This window comes from Parasteatoda tepidariorum, chromosome 12 (genome assembly GCF_982258835.1).
Source record: "Parasteatoda tepidariorum strain Cologne lab strain chromosome 12, Ptep-v5.0, whole genome shotgun sequence".
NCBI classification, from domain to species: Eukaryota; Metazoa; Arthropoda; class Arachnida; order Araneae; family Theridiidae; genus Parasteatoda; species Parasteatoda tepidariorum.
The window spans coordinates 17,116,808-17,138,326 of NC_141766.1; the positions used below are offsets into that span (position 1 = coordinate 17,116,808).

Consider the following 21,519-nt stretch of genomic DNA (forward strand, 5'->3'; position numbering starts at 1 on the left):
TAGGAAACAGAACATTTTAATCATAAAATTTACAAAAAGTACAAAACTGTAGTGTACATTAAAATACCAAAACGCCAAGCATTTTTATAAAGAAAGAAAATTAGTTGAAATTTCTAATAGATATGACAGAATTACTCAGAGAAATTTACATAATCAAAATATAACAAGGGAATGTACTGAAAGTGCTAACCTTATTTTTTATATATACTTTCTAATACATGCGTGAAAGATTCCATTTTATACCTATTTTAAAAATCTTCATAATCAATACAAAACCTTTTTCACACATCATCTAACACAAAGAAATTTAATTTCCATGTAAAACTTCAGTCACTTTTTTGAATTTATTAAAAACAAAGTTCTTGAAACATGCTTTGAACTCTTAAGCACAAAGCATAGCATAATTCATTAATTGTATAACTTAGTAAATGGTAGTTTTAATTGTAAAACTTATTAAGAATGTAATTAGTTTCATGCAATATATATAGAACGATTCTGCAGACAGAAAACCCAATAAGCACTGAAGATCTTATTTTCATCTTTAATTATTAAACATATACAATAGGATTTGTTACTCTGTCTATGAATAGCTAATACTCTACCTAAAATTCAGGTAATTTAAATTTCAGAAAATTATCATGAAAAACAAACACTTCTAGAAATCACAACAGATAGTTAAGTAGATATGTTTAAAATGAAAAATTCAACTTTTAACAGAGTAAAAATTTTATAAAAATATCTCACTTTGTTATATAACTACTTAAATTTATAGCTTCATTATCAGACTGTACTGTTAATACCTATGTATCATGGAAATAGTTATCTCCACTAATTTTAAACATATTTGACGTTTGCAAGCTATCAATCACTGAAGTAAAAATATTTGAAACATCTTAACTAAGTCACATTTCAAACGTTGATATGAGCGATTAATCAACAAAAAAAAATTTACATCAATGCAGACTCCAACTATTTGAAGCTGTGGTGAAATATTTTTTCCTGTGTCAAAAATATTTTAAAATTAATGTATTTTGTCTATATGACTTCATATATTTACAGTAGAATACCAATTAACTAGACTGAAACTGATCCAGATAATTGAACATATAATATATCTATGCATATACACACATATACATAGATATATATCTGTTTAAATTCCGTGTGTTTAGTGATGTACAAAATTCTTTAATCCTAATTTATAAATACATAAAACTTGCTACCTCAAGGAAAAATATTTTCTGAAATAACAGAATACCCGTAGCAGTTGGAGTTCGTCAACGGTTACACTAAGTAAATATGCTAAGTTTAAACTCAGATATTTTGCAAAGTAAAATTGGCCATAATTACAAATTTTTACTAAAAGTAATTAAGGAGGAATAGTACAATTTTTACTTTTCTCTTGCTTGATCACAAACTTCTAATCGCATATCAAATGGTATATACAAATGTACAAAATGGGAAGACCATCAAAAATGTCCCACAATGGCATAATTTACAAAATTGATTGATATATATAGGTAAAATTATTTCTCAAAGATCTAAATGGAAAAATGTAATCTAATTTCCTATTAAAATAAAGGCAAACACCTTTTCTTTATTTAGATTAAGTGTTCATTTGAATATTTACACCAAACATTCCATACTCTAATCAGCAAATTTAAATCTCACTATTTTCAGGAAGATGGTGAAAATATTTTTGATTGACAATTGGAAAATGTAAGACATGATTATTACATTGATGTAAAATGTGCACAAATACAGTGCCTCCAGTTTAATAAATCACCTTCATTTCAAATACTTAAATTTTTTTTAAATTTTGAATTATTAACTATACCTACTTGTGATAATGCATGATCATAATTAATAAAAAAAAGTTAAAACTGAAAAATTAACTCGAAAGTGAGCTTGCTTTAAGTAATATTTTGGCGAATGTGAATTTTATTAAAGGCAGTCACTGTAATGAAACTCATTTGTACCAGCACCCTATTTTGATTCTAAATAATTTACTTTGAACCTGTGTTCTAAGTAAATGTTATCGTTGTTATAAATATTATTTAAAACTATGAATTCTGTCGTTTTAAAAGACAAATATAATGCTTGAGCTTGATATTTTTAAATAAATTAAACAAGTGGATGAATGTACTTCTGTGATGAGCCATTGATGATTACTTGAATTTTAACTAAATGATAGAAATTTATTCCAATATATTAACATCTTCATCCTCTTCTAAACTACTAAATTTAACAACTTTTTCATAAACAAAGAGTCCACTCTTCTCCTCTTTTCTTCCTTGCCTTTGCTGTTTTCTTTTTAATTTTCTAAACTCATCAGTTTCTGGGAAATTTTTTTCTTTCTGTAACAAAAACTGTATTTTTTAGTAAATTGACAATACTTTGAAGTTTTATTTTCAACCTAAGCTAACTCAAACTAGGAAAATTATAAAAGATTACCAAACATATATTTAAAGTGATTTATTATATTATCTATTATAAAAAGTTTACTAAGTTGAAGTGTTCCTGAGAAATCTAATTTAAAATAGGGATGTAACGAATATTCGGCCACTATTCGGTATTCGGCCCTTTTGCCGAATATTCGGCCTAGCCGAATGCTGAAGTCATTCGGCCGAATATGATTAGATATTTGGCTGAATAAATTCATAATAATAAAGAAAGATATTTTTTTAAATGTGCTTTTAAATATATTTAATCATGAATATTGCAGAGTTACATTTCACTGCATTAATTATTAGAAAATCTAACATTTACTCAATTTAAGTTGTATAATACATAAGTGTATTTAATAATGTTACATAAATAAAAACGTTTTCTTGTTGCAAATTTATCATCATATGTATTTAAACAAGCATTGGAATCTTTTACATTAAAATGCAAATATATATATATTGTTAAATAGAAGTATGAATACTATCTGAAATATAGAAGGTTTTAAAAAGCAAATTTGTTAATATTTATTTCATTTTTAATTTAAAATTTGAAAATTATTTAATTACAAAATTAAAATTTCAAAAGCAAAACTTTTTAAAAAGTTCTTAATTTTCTGAGTTTTAATAATTTTTCTGACAAAAAAGAAAGTTAAGAATACATTTAACAGTAGTAATGAGTTCTTATTTTAAATAAAATAGCATATAAATTACAAGTTTAACTATAACTAAAATATGCTATTATTAATTATTTAGATTTATAAAAGCCATATTGTCTTGTTATTGGCATCAAGATATTTAAATTATTACAAAAAATAAATCAAGTTGTTAAAATCTTTTTAAATATACAGAGATTAAAAAAGCAATTTTGTTAATATTTATTTCATTTTTAATCTAAAATTTGAAAATTACTTTAATTACAAAATTACAATCAAAAAAGAAATTTTTTGAAGTAAGTATTCGGTATGCAGACTAAAATTTGGCCGAATACTCTGTATTCGGCCCCATCACTATTTGTTACATCACTAATTTAAAAAAGTCTTTTACTCCAATTGCGTTCAAATTTGTATTAATGCTAATTGGGATGCTGGATTTTATTAAATTATTTCTTTCTTAGGTGTTTGTTGTAAATGAGCAAAAAAAACTTTTGATCTTATGATAGAATATTTACGTTCTAGAACTCAATCTTAATGATTTAAGGGGGTAACCTCAAATATGCTAATACATTTGTGCAGATATTTCAAAATGAAACATAGCGTACTTTCTCTGAATAAACATACCTTTTTTCAACAAATTCAAATTTCTGACCCTCAAAATAAGAAGGGTTTTGCAATCTGAGAAATATTATCCCAATAGTTTGGTCAGGAGAGTGGTCCAGAGTTAGGTTATTAATGTTCATTTTACTTTTAGCATATTTACCAATCCATATCCAAAAATATTTTACCCACAGTTAAAACAAATTTATTTATCAAGATGAATTCCATACTAAATATAACTTCAAAAAAATACTTACTATTTTTTTAATTTTATTTAGTAATAGTATAAAAAATTTTGAATTGTAAGGTACACAATTTTTTACATCATTTTAAAAAAAGCAATTTTAAATGGATAAATACAAACATTGAGCAAAATCAGTGAAATAGTTTCTGATAAATCGAATTTAGAAAATGCTGTATTTTTAAAATTAGATTTCTCGGGAATTATTTGACAGATTTCACTCAAATTTTGCCATTTAAAATTACATTTTCAAATGTATACTCTACAATTCAAAATTTTTTTTAACTCTTACTTAATAAAATATAGTAAATTTTACTTTTAAGTTATATTTTGAACAGAATTATCTTTGGCTTAATCAAATTTTACAATCACTTGCAAAATCTTATTAATTCTTTATAAAAGTTCTAGTGATATGGTGAAATACGCAAAAAAGGTCAAGTTAACAACACTCACCTGATTAAACTAATGGGGCCATATTTCCCAGATTGCCTATGTACCAGGGATCATAAATCAGTGTCCGAAAAAAGGTATGTTTATTCAGAGAAAGTGTGTTTTGTGTCAGATTTTATAATTGAAAATACCTTCTACACTAATTAGCATATTTGAGGTCATCCCTTCAAACTTTTAAGATTGAGTCCCAGAACGTGAATATCTGATCATTAGATCAAAAATTATTCAGGGTGGTCAATTTTTATTTTGTGCACTGTACATAGACCATATCAAGGATGCATTGGGCTACTGAACAGTGCACCTTTAACATCAGTTTTCTAGTTGACTTAATATAATTATACCATATTACATTGAAAAAATATGACTCAGACATTAAGCACGAGTGATAGTTTAACAAATAATGAACAAGCTGGAAGTATTATCTTAGAAATATTCAACAGAAGCTAGTAGTCCATTTTGGACATTTGCAGAAACCTCATATTTCTTATTTTTTAGAATCCATCTAAAATTAATACTTGCTTAAATTTCAAATCATATTCTTACTTTTTGTCTAGGTTTCTTAGATGTTCTTGACACAGAAGAATTTGATTTTCCTGCTTTTGAGGACTTCCGAGATTTTACAGGCCTTTTATGTCTTTTAAAATATTCTTGAATTTTTTTCCACTTTGTGTCATTTAATAAGGAAACATCTGAAATGGAATAATACATTTTTTTTAAAAATCAGCAAATAATCTTGTTGCTAATTACTAACTAATTTTATAGACTTTAAAACCAATTTCATCCCCTTTAAAACAAACAAATATAGTTCTAAATGAAACTTTTTACTAGTCAATATTATAATTGAATAAGGTTTAAAATTTTGACACAGATTATTACAAGATCTTAGATTACAAAATAATTAGCACAAATAAATACCAGGTGTCCAAAAAATGACTGATGGGTTTTGAAAATCGATTTTTTAAAAAAAAAAGGATGGTTTTGAACTCTGGAATTTCATCCCACCAAATGACACGTTTTGTTAAAATTCTTACTAATAGCTAGTTTTGCATAATTGGAACAGTAGTAATACTTATTAAATCTGAACAATGGGATACATGATGGTCTGGGAAACACCTCTAAAGATTATCCAAAGACATGGCACCACAATTTTGATTCTCTGCCGAGAACATAACTCTCACACTTTGGTAACCCTACGACCTATGAGGAAAGTGGAGTACAGTACAGAACCATTTATCTGATATCCAGAGAGACGGGGGAAATTTTTGCTCAGTTTTTCCACCATTTAAAACTAATGGTTGAGGAGGGAAAGCAGAAATTTGACTGATCCTTGAAGCTGAGGGTTGAGGTTTCTCTCTGTTTGACCAGAGAAAACTTCAATATTTCTTCCATGACCTTGAAGATCTGAAGTCCAGAGGGGCAGGGAGGGAACAAATGTTTTATTTTCTCCTGTGTGTCAGAGAGAATCAGTGGTTCTCTGATAAGCTGAAGAATACACATTTTTCTTTGCAAAAATATATCTAAAAAAGTCATTTAAATGTGGGGGAAATTTCATACCTAACATTTTGGAGAAACAATAGGCAGAGTATTTTTTGCATCTCTGACCCAACTACTCCAAAAAATTTATTGTCCGGGCCAAAAATTAATTGTTAATTTCCTAATTCATAAACAAATCACTGTTCTAAACTCTATAGGCAATACTAAACAAGATGGCATAAGGTAAACAATAATATGTTATAAAACAAAAAAATTTTAATTTTATCAATCTCATAGAACAATATTGAATTTTTTGCTACATGTTTTACATATCCAATTACAAATATGGAGCATTGAACGCATGCTCTAAAGCTTTAATTGAAAAACAATGTCAGAACATATAAGGTTTTTAATCAAAATTGAATGGTTACATGAAAATTTGGAGAACAGAATGCTATGGCTTTAGATTTAATAAAATATATGTAAGCAACATACCTAGAGTGAATTCTGTCATTTCAGCAGAAATTTCAACACCTGGTTTCATAATTCGTATTACTTCAATTTGTTCTGCAATTCCCATTCTACAAGCTGTATCTGATATTTCTAGTAATGTCTTGTTTTGCTCCTCAGCAGTCATACTTGACCTAAAATATTTAATTAAAATTAAATTATAAGACATTAATAAAACCAGATAATTTCAATTTAAAAGGATTCTCTATTTAAAAGAGGACTTTAATTTACATTCATACACATTATCTCAATAAGTTTTATAGGTTACCAAAACTTAAACAGTAAGATCATAAGTACAATAAGTTCAGAATTTAGGATTACCATGATTTTAATTTGTTACTACAGTAGGGAACCGATTATCTGGAACGATCGGGACCATCGCTATTCCGGATAACTGATTTTTCCGGTTTTCTGAATCGATACAAAAAGCCGTTTTTTTTTATTGTAAAAACCAGCTAAAAAAAAATTAAAAATTTCGGTAATAATCTTTAAAAAAAAGAAAAAACGATGAAGTAATACACTAATGATTATTTCCAAAATGATGGTAAGATGAACATCTTTCAAAAAAGAAAGAAAAATCCTAAAATCTTATGAGGGAAAAAACATTTTTTTTAAAAAATGGCGGAAAAATGTATAGAATTTTGTTCCGGTTTTTTTGCTTTCTGATTTCCGGATAACGGATTCTGTACTGTACTTTAAGGAAAAGAATAAAAATATTCATAACATAACCAATAGGAAAACAAAATATGGATTTTTATTAATATAAGAATCGTGCTAAATCTGATGCTAAATAATATCTTAAGAAATATTTAGGTGTGATGAATAAGTGAGTAAATAACAGATTTGAGCTGCAACTTAAGAAAATGTAGGCTTGCCATTTCATCAAACTTATAAAAAATCTGGATTTTTTTTTTGCATAGAAGCAAACACTTCAAAATGTAAAGATTCATTAACAAGGGTGATTATCTGGGTGAACATTAAAAATAATTGTTACAATTATATTTTAAATTATAAGTAGGCCAGATACAAAATATATTTTAACTTTTTCTTCACAAATTAGTGCTGTCAACTCTTAAAAATGAATCACAAATGTGAATAGCAATGCAAGAGTTTTAAACTGCATGAATAAGAAATGTCATAGTAAATATTTAAAATTACAAGAATACAAATCATGAAATTTGATTTTAAAATCCATTGAATACCAATAACAATTTTGATTTTTAAATAGCATGAATATCAATATAGATGTCCAATTTTAAAACACCTACGTTCGAATTCAGATTTGTAATTATTTAAATCACCTGAATACAAATTGAGATGTTAGTTTTCTAAATCATGAAGTGCAATTTTAAAATCTGGTAAATATAAATCAATGTTTTATTTTTATACCATGTAAATACGAAAAATACATGAAATACATGAAGTGTGAATATCCATGTAAATACATGAAATTAATTTTTAAACTGGGAGAATACAAATTGCTATGCTTTATTTTAAAAATCACATGAAGAATTAAAATTAGCAATCAGCAATTGTGCTTCCCACTAAATTTTTGTTATACTTTTATTTTAATGGCATGCCCAATTCAACTAATAACTGTAATTACTATTGATTTCAATTAATTTACTTTTATGACTCTTCCAACTTCCTTTTAACAAATCAAGCCAAATAATTTGACATTCTTATAAGCACCATTTATCATTTATTAAGCCGGGTAAATAATCATCTTTCTTTTTGTTATAATGTTGTAGATGATAATCAGATTTTTCTATTAGAAAACTTAATTTAATGACCCTTAGTACCTTTACTTACTAATACTTACTACTTATTTGCAAAAATTTTTATGTATTTGAAATCGTATGGAATTTTAGACTATAGTAATAATTTAGCATTTAAATATAATTTTACAAATTTTTAACATAAATATTGCTTTTAGACAGAACTTTTGAGGGAGTAACTTTTCATAATAATACACAGAATAATATTGAAAAGTTGTGACAACAGCATTACTGAGTAACTAATTAGAAAATAAATTTACAATAATTTGTAGAGTTCATCTTCTAGTAAAATATTTTAACTTCGGGTTAAAAAAAATTAATGCTATTTTATTTCTGTTAAAATAGTATGATAAAAGAATTCTAGAAAAGTAAAATAATTTGAACAATTTATGTCATTACTTTAAAATATTTCAAAAAACTGTCAAGAACAGATGATTTCATTGTTTATTAACTAAATTTTGACCGTTTTACACATTACATGAACATTTAACACAGAAACACTGAATTAAGAGAACTATATTTTAGAAAAATGGAGAATAACTAGTTTAGCAGATAACTTGTAGTAATATTTGTGGACTAATATATAAATTTACAAAATTCTATATCCTAATAACACACAACACTGTAACCAAATCTTACAATACAAGAAATATTCTAAGATCATTTAAATGTTCTTACCAAGATTTAATGGATTCTTGTGAACATGCAGATCTTTTCTTCTTGGAAAGAGTTACATTTGATTTATTTAAATTGCTGGGATATGTACTGGATTGATTATAGTTATCTATGTGAGAAAAGCTTGAGTATAGATCTGTAAATATAAAAAAACATCATGTAATAATTATTTCGTCTATTAATATTTACTATGGTCTTAGGTTTTACCTTCTATTTAACATACAAACTGCTTCATATATAAGATAAAAACACTTAAAACTAACCAAACAGAAAGGATAAATAAAAGAAACGTCAACAGGAATATTAAAACCAGAGACAAAGCAGGATACAATGAGATCAACTGAATTCAAAAAAGAATATCTTAAAACTATTGAATAAGAACTAATTTATTACATACGAAATTTAGTACGAATGGAAAATAAGAAAGAAAAAAACAAAGATGGTCGAGGAAACAAAACGTATCACTTATAAAAAGAGAAAGCTGCAATCTGCTTGTTAAAATAATAGTCTGCTTTTAGTAATAAATAATTGTAAGTTTATGTATAAACTCTTCTGCTTTTACTTCTCTTACCAACTAGAAAAAATATTAAAAAAACTATTTTTTAATGTGTGATGTTTCTTTAATGCTTAAAATGCATGATAAAAATTGACAACTTTTATAAGCAGACAATTTTTAATGACAGCAGATTTGATTCCACATCTGGCAAAACATGCAAATGATACCGCAAACCTTTGAGGAATCTGGATTGATACAATTAAAAAATATAATTTTTTTTAAGATATCAAATAAATATCATGGTTTATACAGAGATCAGAAGAAATCCAAGGAGTCCAAAATTAAAAAACTTAGCATAAAAAATAACAAGACAGTTTAGATATTTTTATCTAGCCCTTTTGAAATAAATTTTGACTTTGTCAAACTTCACCAAGAAAAATAAATAAAGCTATCACTTTCACACATAAATATTTTTTTCAGCTTCAAATATTTTAATAATTTTTGTTAAAGCACATAGTATAAATGTTCAAGATTAACACAAAAACCTACTAATCTTATATTTTTAAATTTGACTCTAAGGCATTTTATAAAAATAAAAAAACCACAGTAAATCATTAATTAAGTTTGCTTGTAACATGTAAAATTAAAATTATTTGTTGTTATTTTTTTCTCCTAACTCTTGCAATTCAATTTTTTTCTCCTTTTAAAGCTTTTCTTTAACTATTAGCTAAGTCATATCATTTTGTTTCCCTGCATGGACAGCAAATGCATCAGCAGACTTAGTAAGTTCATCTATGCAACACAATAATCTAAGGAGTTTCTAAGGAGTAATTTGGAAATTAAGTAGTTCCAAGTACTCCTTGGAGACCTTTTTATTTCCAAGGAGTATAAGGAGTCTGTACGAATCCTGAAATATAGCAGATGCGTACAAGACTTTTTTTTGTAATGATTAATGAAATTATAAACGATAGTTTGTCATAATAATTTAAGGTTAACTAAAGTTGAGAAACAGAAGTGGACTAAATCTAACTTTCAGGAACTTGAACTCCTTAACTCTTCATCAGAGCTATGGCAGCTAGGATATTACTTTTACGCTATAACATTAGGACACTTTGACAGCACACTTTGTGATGCACCTGACTTAGTGATACTCAAGGTGCAAATCTGTCTGATTTTAGTAGAACATCAAGGAGTAACAAGTTCACAATTCAGTTATCAAAGACTTCTAGTAGGTACTACACTGATTAGAGGAAAAACACTAGTCGATAGAATAAAACCCTAGACCGAAAGTAAAAGTAAAGTAATGGTAAACAAATTACATTAGAAAGACTTAGGACTTTTTTTTCCCTTGCCCATGATGTGAGATCCCTTTTCTTGTATGATTTATTAGATGCTGCCTTCAGAAACATCTTAGTTGAAAAATACATGAAACTTAATAATAAACCTAAATGACTAAAGTCTAGATCAAAAGAGATATTGGCAAGTATGGAGTACTTGTATTCAGTAGATAGGAAAGTTTACTTGAAGTATAAAAAAAATAGAAGAAAAACACATTTTCAAATTTTGAGGATAGTTGGCTTTGCAACAGAATAACACAAAGCTTATTGAAGCTTTTAATAAATTAACAAAACATTATAAATGAATTACAAATATACATACCATCACCAAATATGTGAGATACAAATTCATCAGACAATGCTGAATTAGTTTCAAAATCATCAAAATTAAAACCATCTATGTCAGAAGAATTAGAACTGATGCTATCATAATTACAAAGAAAATCAGCCCTGCAACATGAAATGTATACACTATTAGCAATTAGTAAAATTTAAAACTCAAACATAAATTATTATCAATTTAAATAAATTGGGTAAATAATTTTTCAACGCATATAAAATTACTTGGTTGCATAGAAAATTTATTACACCGCAATAATTTTATAAATACCTTCAAAATTAAATTCTTTTAATTTTGAAAACTACTTTAAAAATAATTTTAAGATTAAATACAAAAATAAATCAATAAATTTTAAGACCAATATTGATACACTTAGAAACGATTTAATTAAGTGCATCAATCAGATTATTTTATATCTTAGCTAAATTCCAAAAATTATCTTAAAAATTAATTAACCACTGAAACTTATTTAATTTTCATTACTCGGAATTTAAGCATTTCATTTTTTATAACCATTTTATCTACTAGTTTTCAGGGTTCGCCAAGTGGGCCCACTTTGAAAAAACCCGCCCGGGTTTTATTGGGCGGGCCCACCTTGAAAAAACCTACTTGGAACGATAAGTGGGTTTTTTTAAATAAAAATTTTTTATGTTACTAAAACTTATTGTTTTGCATTTACTTTTATATAATTTATAGTGCAGCATAAATTTGTCAAATAGAGTTGCATGATTTATATGATTAAGTTTTTAATATTAGTAAAGTAAAAGAAACTCGAATCTTCATATAATTTTATAGTAGGTATCTACCTTGGCGAACAAAAAACAAGGGGCGCGCTCAAATGATCAGAAAGTCGGGTCCACAATCGTGGTTGCCGGGAGAAAAGTGTTGCACCAAGCAGACTCCTCAATTCTGCTTTTAACATGTAAAGTCTATGGCGGGCTTGTCATACTTTGAATCGATTTTTCTTGTTCAAGAATCGGAGTGATCAATTAAAAAAAAATACTAATAATTTTTTCAATCTTTCCTATCCACGAAAATGTAGGTTAATTTTTTTAATCTTTATTACTTTTTGTAATATTGCCTTTGAAACACAAGTCACTTTCTACCTTTGAGTAAGGGAGGAAGGCAACTTCCACCCCCAAGTTCACTAATCTTCTCGGTGGGAGGTCTTGCTCCCTTTTGAAAATCTTTTTCTCTCTCTGTCCTCCTGAAGAACTGATGGGGAACGCTTTAAAAACCGATAGCTTTCTTTTTAGTTATAAGCTTGTAATTTATTATGAAAATTATATTTGCTGATAATTCGTTCATTCTATATACATTTTATTTAGTCAGTAGTAATAATTTTCTTGTTTTTATTTATTTTGAGAATGAAATTTATTTTTTAAATACATGATTCCCCTTTTTTTAAACTTTGTTTCTTGTTTTTTAGAGATGTTTCAGAATTAAAAAAATTAGCTGCTGAATAAAGTGAGATTAATTAAAATCGAATAAATGACGTAAAGATCTTCCAATATACTATAAAGCATCACAAAACTGCAGTTTTCCTTTTTTTTTAAAAAAATATATCGTACACTCATTTGTAGGTTTAAAAAAACATTTACATTAAAAAAATTTAAAAGGTTCCAATTTTTTCATTCCGTAAATAGTTTTAATTACTCCAATAGCTGGGATAGTATGTTTTTTCACGGTAAGGGAAAAAAATAGCTAGTACACAAGACCACGCATCATCCAAACATGAACAAGCACTTAACCCTGTTTTTAGTGCTTTAATGTAAATACACAAGAACACTAAAGTATTATGAAATTTTCATTTTAATCAGCAAATGAAGAAAAATATGAAAATACACGCATGTATTGTAAAATTCTTTTTAAAAAAAAGGAAGTAAAAGAACATTAGTGGTCATAATTAATATTCACAAGAGAAAAATACAAACGATATCAAAATATAATGAATCGATGCTTAGGAATGCAACACTGAAAATATTGAAACCAGTTTGATTGCCAGATGAAATAGAAAGAATGAGAAATGTGATTATTATAAACACCACGAAATTTCATCACGATAAATTAAAAAATAAAAATAAACTGTAACAAAAATTTCGTTATCGTACTTTTTATAAATTAATTTCGATTATTTTGATAAATCTTTATATTAATTACAGTGAGCAGTCTCACAAATCTATGTACTAAAATGTAAAATAACATAGAATTGTTTTATTTTGTTGTTTTTAATGATCCATCGAAATGATCTATTAGAAAAATAAATTTAAACTGTCACTTCAGCTTATTAGTCGAAAATGTTATAATTTATTTTTACGACAGAAATAATGGTATTTTTTTATGAATCCTCATAACTGAAATGAAAGAGTTACATCAATTTTCTTATAATATTACTTCTACGTTTAGAAAATTATAAAGCTTATCAAAGATAGTTTTTAAGGAATTTCTTAGAAATAAGTTATACTTTTGTAAGTTATTTATTTGTCCTTTTATTTACGACATTTACAAATAAAATGCGTTCATTACCCCCTTTTACCATTATTCTTTGTTATTAGGGTTATAATAATTTAATTAAAAATGAAGTTCCCTTATTATATAAAGTAATCACAAGATATTACTTGATAAAAATTATTTGATAAAATATAAATACTTTTTAACAAGCAAAAGCTGATAAATAAAATATATTCACTTTTTAATAAGTTATATTTTCCTTTATTCCTTTAAAATAAACTTCATAAAAAACTGCGCTCTCAAAATATGCAGTTTAATAAATTTATACTAAATTTTGAATAAGTTAAGTGATATAATCGGAAACTAGATCTGTCTTAATATGATTTAAAATTTTGTGATAATTAAATCGAATAATTTTCAATTTTGATGTTTCAATTTGTTTGTGACAAATAACCCCGGTGTTTATTTTTTAAGATCGAATCATAATTCCAGTTCGGAGTTATTTATACAATAATAATTGTAGTTAGCAAAAGTAATAATTAAAATGAAGTGAGTTTTTAGTGAAGGTTAATTTAGTTTTTTCAAATTGCGAAATTCAAATATTTAAGTCTAAATCAAATTTACATAGTAAGCAACCATATTTGCTTAAACAATGGATTAAATGTTAGCATAGTTTTTTAAAGTGGTAGAATTTAATTAGTTTCAAAACGGTGTAACAATCTTTAAAAAAAATAATTAAAATTAAAAAAAGATTGTGAAAAATATTTGTATTTGAATTGTAATTGAAAGAAGAAAATTAAATACGTAATAAAAAAATAAAATCTTGAACTCAAGGTTTTACTTTAACATAAAAAGTTTTAAAAATTAGCAAATCAATTTTAAAAAAATTAACAAACTTTATTTGATCTATAGAGAAAATATAAATTTATTTTTAATGTAGTTACTTTATATGAATTACTTTCATATGACTACATAGTAAAATTTTATAAATTTAAATACTCTGGTTATTATTAGTTCTCTAAATAATCAAATCAAAATAATAAACAATTCAAGATATAATTAGAAAAAGTGCATGTTAAATAAAATGATAAAACTATTTTGAAAATAAATAAAGTCGTTTTAGAGTTAAAAAAAATATTTTTTAAGTTTTTCTTAGAAAGAGAAAAGCATATAATATAAGATGAAGAGTGAGTTTCTTCTGATATCTTTTGAAAGCTAGTTGACCCCCGCAGGTTGCAATCCCCCTTCTGCGACAGTGGTTAGTCGATTAGTTTCGGGTTACACACACGCACCCCCACAAAAAATGTAGGGGAGACAGTAGAACGGGTTTTGGAGGTGCAATATATTTCGTCCCTTTTCGAACCTATCCTTACTGAAGGTTAGAATTGAAATGAAAAGGCCTCTTTAGGTATTCTTTGGCCAAGGTATCTACTATTGAAAACTTCAAGTGGGTTTTTTCAAAAAGTAATATTTTAATGATATTAAATCAAATAAAAATTTAAATAATATACTCTGAAAAGATCAATTTTTCAAATATAGTTGCATGCTTTATATATTAATAAACAGGTTATTATTAATTCATATGTTTAAAAAAATTGAAAAGAAACAATTTTTTTCTTTTTTTACCAAGTGATACATTAACAAATTTAAACAGTTTTATTTTCTGGCTTTAAAAAAAAAAAAGCTAAAACTTTTTATAAGAGAACTTTTTAAAATTATTTATCTAAAAATGAAATCATTTTCCTAGGGTTAATTATTTGAAAACAAATGGGACAAGTAACTGATACTCTTTAAAATTATACATAGTTTTAATTTCACTTTCTATTAACCTTATTATAAAAACATGTAAGACCATTAAATATTTATTTCACTTTTTTATTTAACTCAAATCAGATTAAATTTTAGTTTTTACTGATTATAAATATTTAAAGATTATAATTTTATAATAGGTAATATCCATATGTTTAATAAATATAGTAAATAAATGTGTGTAAAAACAGAAAGATTAATAAACTTGTTCCTTTTATATAACTGCATTTATATTTTATAATTCCTAATTTAAAAAATTATGAAACGTAATGCACTTAACAATAAAGCAGATACAAATAGGTAGTGATAATGCGTTATTTAAACTTAATATAAAATACATATAACCAGGGTTCCCCAAGTGAGCCCACTTTGAAAAAACCCACTTGGTGTTTTTTTCACAAATTGTTTTTTTTAAATTTGTTTCAAAAAGAAGTATCTCCTAATACTATCATTGGACACATCGTTGAAGTTAACAAATATTTTAGAAATGTGCATCAAGCACATGGATGGGCAAATGAAAAAAACTGCTTGATGACCCAATGACACTAGGTGGAATTCATATTGTGAGCACGTAAAAACTTTTGCCAATAATTACCATAAATATGAAAAGATTATTCTTGAACATCAAAATGAATCTAATAATAATATGTCAAAAATTATTAAATAATGTTGGGCTTTACCAATAAACAGAATCAGCAAAAAAAAAAGATATCAACTGTTTCTTTAAGCTTTAAAAAAGCTTCAATCAGAAAACATTTCAATTTCAGAAGCTGTTGAAATATGAATTAACTTACTATCGTGTAATGAATTAGAACCCCATAAACATTTTGTAAAAAGATTCAATCAGGCTGTTCAGCCACATCATTTATTAGCATATGCATCCTGGATCCCGAAACAAGGGGACAATTTTTAAATGATGAACAGGACCAATTAGCAGAAAACTGTCTTTCTAAGCATTATCCAGAATTTCTGCCACGTGTTATGGCATTCAAAATTTCCGATCCTGAATAATTTCCAAAATCAATGATGCTTGACAATGTTTTTCAACAGTTTTCATCAAAAAATAGTGGAAAATTATGGCAAAAAAAATAAGTAAATAAATAAAATTCCTAGCTTCCACAAAATTTCTGTCAATTCTTTCTTATTTGCACTCAGCACCAGCATCCTCTGTCTCTATCGATAAACACTTTTCAAGTTTTGGTTTGGTGCAGAGTAAACTTCGAAATAGATTAGGAATAGATAAAGCTACAAAACCCGTAAAAGTGTATCACCATCTAAGAGAGAAATGTAGACACTTTGAATCTGTTGTATGATAATAATAATAAAGGAAAAAATTGGACCTTTTTTTTAAAGTTAACTCTTAACATCTGCTGACAATTTTTAACTATTTGGAGAAAGTTTATCACAATTAAAAAACAGTTAAAAATTAAAATATTACTTTTAAGATTTTTTAAATATTATTTTTAAGATTTCATTTGAATGCAATTTATTTTGTTTCTTTTAATCATGTTTAAAAATATTGAAAGCAAACGAAAAAAATTTCTATTAAGTGATACATTAAACAATAAACAAATTGAAAGATTTATTTTCTGATTTTAAAAAAATAAGCTATAACTTTTTATATATGCTTTTTTTTATAATTTTAAGATTAATTTGTCTTTTGAAACTATAAAGTTAAAATGTATCTAAAAGTGCATATATTTATCTAAATATTTGAAAAAAGTGGCAAATAACTGATACTCTTTATAATTATACGTAATTTCAATTTCACTTTCTGTTAATCGTATTATAAAAACATGGAAGACCATTAAATATTTATTCCAGTTCAATTTTATTACAGGTAAAAGTCAGATGAAATTTTAGTGTTTACTTATAAAGCTCTATTTAATAAATAAAAATATTTTCACAGTAAAATTTATGAGCACTAAATGAAAAAACACAATTTTCCCCGGGTTTTTTCAAATAAAACCCAATTTTCCCTGGGTTTTTTCAATAAAACCCAGGTGGGTTGGGTTTTTTCAAAAATCCCCGGGTTTTTTCAAACCCTGCTAGTTTTAGTTAATATAGAATTGGAATTAAGGTTTATATCTATACTTCATTTTACCTCAAGTTGGCACTACAAAGAAAGATAGGAAATGTAATACGCCTTTAAAAAGTAATTAGTTGAGGAATTTATTACAGTTAAATGCACGTACAAATATAAAATTTTTTATAGTAAGAAAGTTTTATGTTGAAACATGAATTCAATCTAAAAATACCTTTTCACTAAGGTGGTGTTTAAGTTTGGGAATGAATTAGTTTCTAATGTTGAGGAATCAGAGTATTGGATATGTTTATGCCCTGGTGGTCAGCCAGCTCTTGAGAGTCTCCTTGCCATTGCTATATTGTCTAATTGCAGTTCTTATTTTGCTTTCTTTCCTGTGCATTGCTTAATTGGTATTCTTTTTTTATTCTGTTGTATAATAGAAGCAAAAATCATAATAAGAAACCAGCTTACTTCTAAATGCTTTTAAAAAATTTTATTCTCTTCTATATTTTGTTCAAAATGGAATTCTTGTTGGAAAAAAAATTTAACACTTTTCGGTAATGCCAATATTGGCCACTTCCTGTTTTTTTTTTTTTTTTTTTGCTACCTTGTGCGCTGAACCAACTTAAAACCCAGTTTCTATGACAACGGCTGCATATCCTTTCTCCAGTGCCAACTTGAGGTGAAACTATGTATAACTATATTTTATAATTGTTTAATTAACAGCTTAAAGAATTCTGAACAAAGAATAAATATAAATAAAATTTCATCATATCCAAAATATATTAGAACAAACTTTGTGGATAAGATTTTAAAAACAATTATCATATTCGTCGATAAAAAAATTTCAAAAACATACTCATCATATTTGAACATAAAATCGTCACTTTCAATAACATCTTGAAAAGGCCCTTCCATATATAGATCATTTATCAACCTAGAAAATAAAATAAAAAAATTTTCATTACACTTGTAAAATTTTTAGTTAATGTAATTAGACATAAAAAAATCGAAAACTATGTTCAACTAACTTTAGCACCCAAAACACAGTAATATCTCAAAACATATTCAGTGGTATTTCATACTTTAAACTCTGACTATTAATCAAATTTAATTTAGATTAATTAGGACCAAAATAATTCTAAGATATAACAAAAAAGCCCAGTAAGAATGAAACTGCAAAAAAGCGCTTTTGATTTCTTTTATAAAAAAATTAATGCACTAAGTAAACTATAGAACTTTTTCTTATCTTTCATTTGATTAAGAAATTATTAATTCTTTTCTGTAATATTTACATTAAAAAAATCACTTGATTACATTAATATCAAAACTATATTTAGCTTTCATGTAATACTACAGCAAAAATAATCATTTTACAAGGAAAAAAATATGATTGGAAAATTTCTATATTGTGATCTGCAGTCAAATATTTGCCAAGCCTTCACAACTTCTGGGCAAGAGCTCAAGAGAAAAAGAAAAAAAACATAGAAGTGGAATAACTCAAAAGGGTCCAACTTGTACCCACCTCTAAGCAAACCTCTAAATTTTTTTTAAAAAATTTACAAGATTAAAATCTATTTAGCACCTTGGTGAATGTAAATGGTGCGGCATACCATGATACGGAAATATCCCCCATAAAATCTCAAATATTTTTTACATAATTTTGTCAATCTTTCATAATTAAAAATATAAATACATTATTCGTAATCAAAAAACCTCTTTCAGAATTAAAAGAAATATTGAATATAATAAGTAAATGGTAAACATTCTGAATTGTAATTTGACTGGTAGGAAGTATTGAATTATATCTATTTCTTTGGGTTCTTCAAGCAAGTGGTAATACTAAGAACAGGTAATACTAAGAACAATCTGTCAGAACTTTATAAATCTTTGTGAGGGTTCCAGAAATTGCAATTAATTGTGGTCTGGAATCACTAAAATTTGTTGCAGACAATCTTGAAATAATCAATGGCATCAAAGATGAGTAAAAGACATTGAGAGATAGCATACTATTTTTTATTTTTAGTTTTTGCCACAGTTATTGCTCTAAACTAAGACAGCATATTTCATTATTATTGAGAACATTACAGATTGCAATTTTTCATTCACATTCATAAAAATTTTTTTTTTTTCAAATAAAAATCTATAAGTAAATGACGCAATGAAAAGGTGTACGAACTAATCTTTTTTAATTTCTGGTTTACAGATCTGTGACTTAAATTCTTATTATCTACCCTAGTATAACACAACAGCCAAGAAAATAACTTATAGTTAGATTTTATTGAAAAAATAGTACTTTTAATTTCAAGGAGAAAAAAAAGACCAAAGAGAAAAATATAAAGAATAGAGAACTAAGAAAAGAATTAACTAAAAAAATATTGATCACCACTTCTAAAAAATTTATTAATACATTTGTTTTTGAAAATAAGTTAAAAATTTAGAAAGAAAAATATTTAAAACTACCACAAACCCTATACTTTATTATAAACTAATAAAATTATCAAATATTTTCTGTGGAGTACAAAATATGGATTTACAGAAAACTACTGTTATGAAAAAACCATGAATTTTGAGAAAGGTCCAGTGTCGAACTGGAATCTAATTATCTACAAATCTAAAATAAAATTATTATATTTAGAATAAAACTAACTAAATTACTCCAAAATACTTCCACAAATAGGTGAGTTATGCTACAGAGCTTTTAGAGCAGGCTGCAAATTCTTCAATTCTTAAAAGTAAACAAACTTGCTAACTTTTCAAGGATCCAGTTTCTATGTAAAGGAGGAATTAGTCCTTATTTAATAATTATCTTATCAATACTTCAAATAATTTGATTTGGAAAGCAAACTACAACAAGACCAGTAAAAATCTTAAAGAATAATAAAATTCACAATTTGTTAGAAACTTGGAGAACATTTTTACTACACATGGTTTGATCATGCTGTTCAAAATGCAACAATCAGATTGATCTCTAAATGTATAAATAAAGTTTGTTTTTTTTTGGAAAAAATCGCCATAAATATACAGCTAATGCATTTAAAAATAATTTGGATTAAAATAACTCCACTCATCTCACAAGATTTAAACTAATTAAACTTTTAAGGCAGTTTTTGAACCGGAGTTTAAGAAAATATTCGAGCTAACTCCAAGCCAGGGAACTCGCCCAGTTTTATAACAATAAATAAGCGGATCAAATTGTGCTGGATGTGATTAATGATGTTAGGCGCTTAGGTCTAAATATCACAAATTTCCGTAGAACTATAAACTTAGGAGTACAGCTAGGTTGAATAGTAGGGAGTTATTTTGTTGAAAATGCAAGTTTTGGAACAGCTGGGATTCACTCGGAAAACCAATCATATAATCGTCATATTAACAAATCTTCGTACAAAACTTAATCAGATTAATCTACGAAACTTATTCTGAATTAAAACTTGAATGACAGAACAATAATTCCAAAAGAAAACAGTTCCTGTAACTCATGTGTAAAAAAAAAAAAAAATTCACCAAAACAAATATGCACCCATCTTCACATTACACTTCTGAGCACGTACACATTTTTTCAATAGGAAACATTATAAAATATTATTATCTTTGAAAGGTAATTATAAGTAAGTCAGATTTTTAGATCTGATTGCTTATCTTGGAGCATTCAAAGACAAACTGTCATAATTAATTGGCAATTATAATATTAATATCCACTCCACGTTGGCAAATTATGATACTTACGATGGTGTTAATAAACTTGACTCGATCATTGTGTAAACTTAAATGAACAGGATCGAATTATTGAAGAAATAAAGAATGGCAAACAGTAGCTAAAATAACTAATATCACCGCATGCATACATTCATCCACAACATTTATTCCCAAAACCACGCGGTTGCAACGCGGCACCAGTAAAACGTGGTAAATCAAAAGAAAGATACACAGAGCGCGGATTTCTTCCTTCACTTCAGATCTCTGAATTGGATTGTACAAACTGTACGATTGAAATGTTCACTGTCCCTATGATTTCATGTAGCGATTCTTCTTTACTTTTCCATGTTCATTCGTTTAATTCATTTTACTTTTCAAAGTTTTTCCAAAATACAGCTTTTCTAAATACTGGCAAACGTTGTTTTCGAGACGGTTCGCGTAGCTGGAAATGTAGATATCAAATATGCAGAATTAATAGGAAAAATTTTTCGTCGCTTGTTCCACTGGTACATTATGTTACGAAACTAGAATTATTGT

At 26.5% G+C, this 21,519-nt stretch overlaps 1 protein-coding gene across 1 annotated transcript; it reads right to left on the reverse strand.

Moving 5' to 3' along the window:
- Positions 1-21,519, reverse strand: LOC107454980 (uncharacterized). The gene is made up of 7 exons (XM_087156051.1): positions 21,013-21,519; positions 18,146-18,223; positions 10,983-11,110; positions 8,831-8,963; positions 6,360-6,508; positions 4,935-5,080; positions 1-2,357 (listed from the first exon to the last, which is right to left on the reverse strand). The coding sequence occupies exons 1-7, from the start codon at positions 21,039-21,041 to the stop codon at positions 2,199-2,201; spliced, it is 822 nt and encodes a 273-aa protein (XP_087012177.1). The 5' UTR covers positions 21,042-21,519; the 3' UTR covers positions 1-2,198.